The sequence below is a fragment of the Sapajus apella genome, unplaced genomic scaffold, assembly GCF_009761245.1.
Source record: "Sapajus apella isolate SASKATOON/1434 unplaced genomic scaffold, GSC_monkey_1.0 scaffold57, whole genome shotgun sequence".
Taxonomy (NCBI): Eukaryota; Metazoa; Chordata; class Mammalia; order Primates; family Cebidae; genus Sapajus; species Sapajus apella.
In genome coordinates this window covers 11607590-11614906 of record NW_022436997.1, presented here as the reverse complement: position 1 = coordinate 11614906, position 7317 = coordinate 11607590, and the positions used below count along the sequence as shown (strand labels likewise).

At 41.9% G+C, this 7317-nt stretch overlaps 1 protein-coding gene across 4 annotated transcripts in view; it reads left to right on the top strand.

The window, feature by feature from the left end:
- MAPRE2 (microtubule associated protein RP/EB family member 2) overlaps positions 1-7317 on the top strand; it is a 166896-nt gene that overhangs the window by 58782 nt on the left and 100797 nt on the right. The window contains exon 1 of one of the 4 annotated variants that reach the window (XM_032245330.1): positions 3065-3360. The exons of 2 other annotated variants lie outside the window; for them this stretch is intronic. In XM_032245330.1, coding sequence (XP_032101221.1) covers positions 3239-3360 — 122 coding nt within the window. In that variant the 5' untranslated portion in view covers positions 3065-3238. Of the gene's footprint in view, positions 1-3064; positions 3361-7317 lie in introns of those variants that run through there. One more of the 4 variants, XM_032245333.1, reaches the window with a different exon arrangement.

The window sequence follows — 7317 nt, the reverse complement described above, 5'->3', positions numbered from 1 at the left end:
TTTTTTTTTTTTTTTTTTTTTGAGACAGAGTCTCACTCTATTGCCAGGCTGGAGTGCAGTGGTGTGATGTGGGCTCACTGCAGCCTCTGCCTCCTGGGTTCAAGTGCTTCTCCTGCCTCAGCCTCCTGATTAGCTGGGACTACAGGCACATGCCACCACGCCCAGCTAATTTTTGTATTTTTAGTAGAGACATGTTGGCCAGGATGGTTTCCATCTCTTGACCTTGTGATCCACCTGCCTCGTCCTCCCAAAGTGCTGGGATTACCAGCTCCTGGCCCTCTTCATCCATTCTTTCTACTCTCAGTTGGTGCTGGAAAGAGTGGGTTCTTCCCTCATCCTTCCTGCATTTTTTACACTTTCCCTATATCATATCATTCTGTTTCCCAAAGTGGAATTTGCCCTCCCTTTTCCCTAGGGCTCAACTGGAAAATGGCTGCCAGGTAACCTGATTTATGAGGAGAGGAACAAAAACACATCTGTTTAATATTTTCAAATTATTACCCCTGTTACTCCTGCATCTCAGAGGGTAATCACTGGTCTCTGGAGTTCGGTGGGTCCCTTTATAGTAGTGTGACTCAGAGTAGTCTTAGAGGAAGATTTACAGGGCCCTTAGGGCCCTTCACCTGACTCACAGCCCCTCCCTTTTTAGCCCATCAGCCCAAATTCTTGGTCATCATCTCATCCCTTCCTTCATGAGCAGACTAGAAACAAAGTGGGTGTGTTCTCTCCACAAAATTAGTTGGCATGATCAATGAACTATACATTCAAATTCTAACAAATTTAGTCCCCACAATGACACAAATTATGTTTTACATATTACTTAAATACAGGATCATGAAAAAGTGATCTGTACTAAAGAACCCAGATTGACAGCATACTCTGAAGGCATTAAATATTTGATTTGTAGACTGTGCCTTTCAATTTCAGACTGTCCCCCCCAAAAGGGGAAGCTTTGTGAAAAGGAACAAATTCATAAGGAAATTGAAAACAGTGGGTCAAGTAACAGAAACAGTAAGAAGAAGCATGGGTCTTCGCAAGAATGACTACATTCTCATGCCCCTTTAGCTCACAGTGCAATATGAAGCTTGGTGTGTATCTTTGGTATTTAGACATTCATCTGTGTACCTTGTTAAGTCTTAGGTCAGATTTGGATCCAATTGTATAAGAAAAAAAATCTTATGTAAAGTGAGATGTGGATGAAGAAATCAACTTGTGCACTATGAACTGGAGAAGCAAAAGATAAAATTATTAAAATAATAGCCCAAGAGGATAGTATAAAATAGAAAGGAAAAAAAAAGTAGGGCCTCGTGTTTGAGATTATCGTTACCATCTGGGTTGTAAAACATTTGATTCTAATTCCAGAAACTTGATACCAGTAATAACTTATTTCCAGGGACATATGCTGAAGAATTGTCAGGAATGACAAAGTGTTTACTTGTTTTTAATATCTATATCTCAAAATGATAAAGCTAATAAACCATACAATGATGTGGAGTGAGCCATAGCTTAATACGTTCTGACACATATATTTATACTGTGTCTTTCACACCCCAATTCTTCTTTCCTTTTCACCCTATAAAGGCCAGAGACTGGCCAGACACAGTGGCTCATATCAGTAATCCCAGCACTTTGGGAGGCTGAGGAGGCTGGATCACGAGGTAAGGAGATCGAGACCAGCCTGGCCAATATGGTGAAATCCTGTCTCTGCTAAAAATACAAAAATTAGCTGGGTGTGCTGGTTGTGTGCCTGTAGTCCCAGCTGCGCAGAAGGCTAAGGCAGGAGAATCGCTTGAACCCAGAGGCAAAGGTTGCAGATCGCACCCCTGCATTCCAGCCTGGGCACCAGAGCAAAACTCTGTCTCAAAAAAAAAAGGGTCAGAGACCACAGCCGATAAGCAGAGAATCCTTCAAAATCTCCTCTCCTCTCTGTAGGACAGCAGTAAACATATGCAGGATCTTTGAATTTATAATCTAATCCATAGACTGCACAGTACTAGCAATTCTGTTCACAGCTGTCTTTTCACAACAGCCATATTGGAAGTACTTGATTCTTACTTTGATTTGTAATATTTATTGAGCTCATATGACAGATCACTACCATCCAATCACATTGATAAAAGCATGTCACTTGGAAGCTCCAGTTCACCACTCCTAGGTGTGTGATCTTAAGTAATTTACTTAGTCATTACTAGTTTACTCATCTTTAAAATGGGGAAAATAATACTATCTGTCACATAGCCAATATATTTGAAAACTGAATTGCAAGTATATTGAACAGCTTGAATATTAAGCACTTCCAAATACTAAATGAGGTGATCACTTGTGTAATTCAAATGGAAACAGAATAAATGGCAAGGAATTAATGACCTGTATCAGGAGGCAGCATAAAGAATTAGAATTGGAGGGTTTTGGATAACTGATGTTCTAAAATGGTGGTTACCTTTTTTAAAAGAAAAAAGAAACCTTCTTTGCGGATTCCTTTGTACAGATGATTTCTTAATTTGCCATCTTTAATCCTCACATTATTAAAGCCTGTATTGATTAGAAGGAAATACAGCTTCCTTGTAGGTTTTTAGCTTTTTGGCTTGTTTTGGGGGAGATGGTTGCTGCTATTTGGAGGGGAAAAAGCCAGAAATTTTCATCTCTTTGAGTCTGATGCCTTTTCTACAAGCTGGCCACCAGGTCCTTTTTACGTTTTTCTGAAACCTGACCAAGTTTAATTGTCGTGGCATAAAAATTTGGTATTGAAGGAGTTAAAGGGTCTCCCACACCCCTTTGCCTGAATCCTTCTTTTGTGTACACAGCTGCAGTTGAAGCACGGGTCGGAAAGGAAATGGTTAGAGGAAGAGCTGGTTTTCAGACAAGGCGAGTCTGCTAGGGGGGCTGCAGGGTGGCCTGGGGTTTTAAATGCCAGATGTAGGCCTGCCCCGGTGCCTGCCTGGAGCTGCTGGCGTGGTCATGCCGCGGCCCTGTGCGAATTGAGGCGAGGTGATGAGTTAGCGGGTTGCCATGGCGACGGGCTGGCCACGTGATCAGGGTGCTGCTGCCGGCGCTCTGACGTCAGTGCCAGAGGGCGGGGCCGTAGGAGGGCGGGGCGCGAGCCCGATCTGGGAGAAGGCAGCTAGAGAGCAGGCGGCCGGCACGGTCTGTGTGGAGCAGGAGAGCGAGCGGGAAGACGCAGCCACCTTCCTCAACAGCCAGCCCACAGCGGTTTGTTCCCCTTCTCGGGAGTGCGCCAATGCCTGGGCCGACCCAAACCCTGTCCCCAAATGGCGAGAACAACAACGACATCATCCAGGATAATAACGGGACCATCATTCCTTTCCGGAAGCACACAGTACGCGGGGAGCGTTCCTACAGGTAATGGGGCTGGCACCGGAGCAGCGCCGGGGACCGCCGAGAGGGCGCGCAGAAATCCAGCCCGTTATATAATGGGGCAGACACTGCCTGCGACCCCTGCTGCAGGCATGCATTTGTGAAGGCGGTTATGATTATTTGGTATCTGTTTCCATGTGTCATGTTGGGTTTGCATTGAGGCTTTGCGACTGCAGATGGAAAGCATTTTGTGAATAGGTTTGCTGCCTGCAAGGGGTCTCCCTCCATCTCTTTCCTTCCACACTGATAAAAATGCATGTTTCCCCTCCCTTGTCCAAAGGGAGACAGGCGGTAGCACTTCCTTTCCTCCTTCCCTTTTAGATTTTAAAGGAGCCATTAGGTAGCTGTGCCAAAAGGCAGAAAACGGGAAGATGGGGAGAAAAACGTTTGCGCTTAACCTGGAGAGTGTGCAGGAAAGATGGAATCCTCTAGATTAAGCTGCAGTCTGTGATGTTAAACCGCCAGATTGATGGAGCTTTGTAAGAATTCTGCTCGCTGATTGGTGCAGGGATTGACAGCAGAGGTCACAGTGTCAGACATTCACCAAAATTTTCTCCACAGAACCCTAGGTTTATTAGAAAGAGACTGGACTGCAAAGGACTTGAAAAAAACTGGGCGCTGTTTTGCATTTTCTGAGGAGTTTATGACCATCGCTTGGGTGGGAGAGCCTTTCCTTCTTATTTACAGTAGGAAGGTAATTCCTGGTATTTTGCTGAGGTCTGTTTTGAGGATAGGACTGATCTTGGTCATTGTATTGTGAACCTTTTGATTAATGAGTTGACCTGTACGGTTGGCATCATTTTTACATTAACATATCTGGCAATATGTTCCAGTAGATAAGCTCATTAAAATTGTTTGCATTGTTTGATAAGGATAACAATGTAATGGAGAATGCAGCTAGAGTCTTATGCAGCTCAAGGCCAGACTTGAAGGGAGACTGATAGCTTCGGTCATATTTCCTCTGAAGTTCTTTTGTACTGGGGTAGTTATTTTTAAATGTTACCTTGATAAAAAACGCTAACAATGCTTTCGCTTTGAGGCAGAGCATACATACCTCTAAAGCGCATCCTCTCAGCTAGTGAGCAACAGGAAATAACTCTTTTTTTCTTCTTTTAGAGCCTTCATCTAAACATTTAGATGGTACTATGGGTAGAATATTGTGTGTGTAAATGTTGCATATCATAAAATAGGATGAGAGAGTACCCCACTCCCTTTCTCTTTGGCCAAAGAAATACACTATTTCTTGACTCAAAAACAAAAATTTATAAGCAACCTTTGCCCTGTCATCTCTGGCAGTTATGTAAATACTTGGAGTTAATTTTGGCTGTGCCCATGAGGTCACCAAAATCTCATGCCTTATGGTTCCAACTAATGTGTTGACATGGTATCCTTACAGATTTCAAGTGCTTGTTATTCTCTTAATGTAAATCAAAATTGGTCCACAAGTTCTGGGGCTCTCCTTTCAGACACACTGTGATTGGAAATTTGGGCCTCTTCTCTTCTTGCTCCTCCACCTTTTTCCTCTGTGACCATCCCAAAGCCTAAAAATAGAATGTAAAAAAACTTGAAGCAATTTTAAATCTTACTTGTTTGATGTGTTTTTATAGAAAGTAAATTTGAAGCCTTCATTTTCTAAATGATTTAATCCCTGCTGTGTAGGTAGCAGTTGCTTTTAAGACAGAGTTCGAATTTTACCACATGGGCCAAAGGAAGTTGCCTGGTTGGGTTTTATTACTCATGTGAACTAATTTGAAATGGCAATGGAAAATCATTTGACAGATAGGTTAAATGTTATGTTTTGGTGACAGATTATTGCTTTAAAATGAAGTTTTATTTACCTCTTTAATTCAATCCAAGCTATTGTCTGCATTTCCTAAATTATTTCCAGTTTGCTTTTGGAGTCCCTATAATGGTATTCAAAATTATGTAAAAAACAAAACTGAATTTTAATAAAGATATCATTGAACAAATTCTTAAGTCATTAAGAGCATCACTGCATTTGTATGTGATATAATAGAATTACTGGATGCTATAGTGAGAGGTGTCACAGGCTAAATGAAAAAGGAAGCCTCCCAAATTGCATTTGTCTTGTGTTATACAAAGGATGCACATGGAGACAGACACATTCAATGCTTTCCTTAGTCTGTTTTTCTTTCAAAGTGGATGTCCAGTGTAATAACTACCACTTATTTTTTGGAGGGGCATAGGAAAAGGAAAAATGTGACACATTTTTCTATCCAGGAAGCATTCCATCATTATTTTGGCATCCCAAGACTGGAATAATATAGCCATTTAATTGCTGAGGAAACTTGGAAGGCAATTTGAAAGCTAGAGTAGAAATTTAACCAAATAAAAGTTTTGCTTTGGCTGTAGGTTTGGTGTAGCCCTCAACAATGAGATGTGCCTGGAAGTTCTGGGTGGAGTCCCTTATGATGGGGCTGGCGTTGAGTAAGCCCAGTGCCCTGGCAAGATCAGAGGGAATTATTTTCCTGGATCCTTTACTGACTCCCAGGTAGGCCCCCCACAGGTCCTTTATTTTAGGCTTTCTTTCCTTTTTTTTTTTTTTTTTTTCGAGACAGAGTTTCTCTCTTGTTGCCCAGGCTGGAGTCCAATGGCATGATCTTAGCTCAACCTCCACCTCATGGGTTCAAGCAATTCTCCTGCCTCACCCTCCCAAGTAGGAGGGCTTACAGGAGCCCGCCACCACTCCCAGCTTATTTTGTATTTTTAGTAGAGACAGGGTTTCACCATGTTGGTCAAGCTGATCTCGAACTCCTGACCTCAAGTGATCCATCCGCCTCGGCCTCCCAAAGTTCTGGGATTACAGTTGTGAGCCACCGCACTTGGCTTTAGGTTTTATTTTCTACTTTTATAAAAATATCTAGCCCCTGTTCTTGTAGAGATATTGTGAGGATAAACTCAGCATTTAAAACAAATAATTTCCTAAGAGAGCTATGTAAACATAAGAATACTGTTGTTACTGAAAAAGGGCTCTTGCAGGAGCTCTTGGACAAGAACACGTTTCACCTTGCTGGCAGCACAGGTGAGAAGAGGAGAGAATACCTAAAGGATAGGACAGCTCTCCTGAGCACCATTAATGGGCAAGCAGTCACTCTTTGGAGAAGGAGACCTTACTGTTATAACATTTGCACCAGATTGTTCATAAGTAAGTCAAATGTGGTTCCTGACCCACATCTCTTAACTCAGGTATCTGATAGTGTAAACAAAGCCCATTTTCACAGCATGGAACAACAGAGTGGGTGACAACTCATTATTGAAACTAGGGTACACCTTGATTATAAAAGCAAGTTTTCTTTAGAAAATTACCCCATCTTAATAATTTCAGTTGAAAAGAGTAAGTACAAAAATAGCTTAACAGAGTCATGGAGACATGTTTTCACTTCTGTGTTATCTCCTCGGCCTCAGCTTCCTCATTGTGTTTATGAATGCTAGAAATCTGTATATTTTAAGAGCTGCTTAAAAAATAAATGTGGTGTGGGCCCTCCGAGGTGACACTGTTTAATTCACAGAGTGAATGAGTCGTGCTCTGGATCTCCCTGGAGAGGATACTCCCCATAGCTCTGTTTCATGCAGATGTTAGTCGGAAATGAGATTTATTAACTGGCTGTCTGCCCACTGCATCTTTGTTTGTATACTCCAGCCTTTTAAGAATGAATGTATAAGTCTAGAGGACTATTTCCACATGGGTGTTTTGAGCATAGGACTACAGTAGCACATGTTTCTGAATACTTAAAAAAAAATTGCTTGGCCGCAGGATTGTACGGAAAAGCAAAACTAAAATTTAAGCCTAAAGCTTTGGCCGTAACATCCAACTTTGCCAGTTTTAAAAAACATACTGTTGTTAAGTAAAACAAAGAGAAATATAATATCGTGTATCATGTGTGTGTACGTGTGTGTGTGTATAAAAGAATTGTGAAAGTG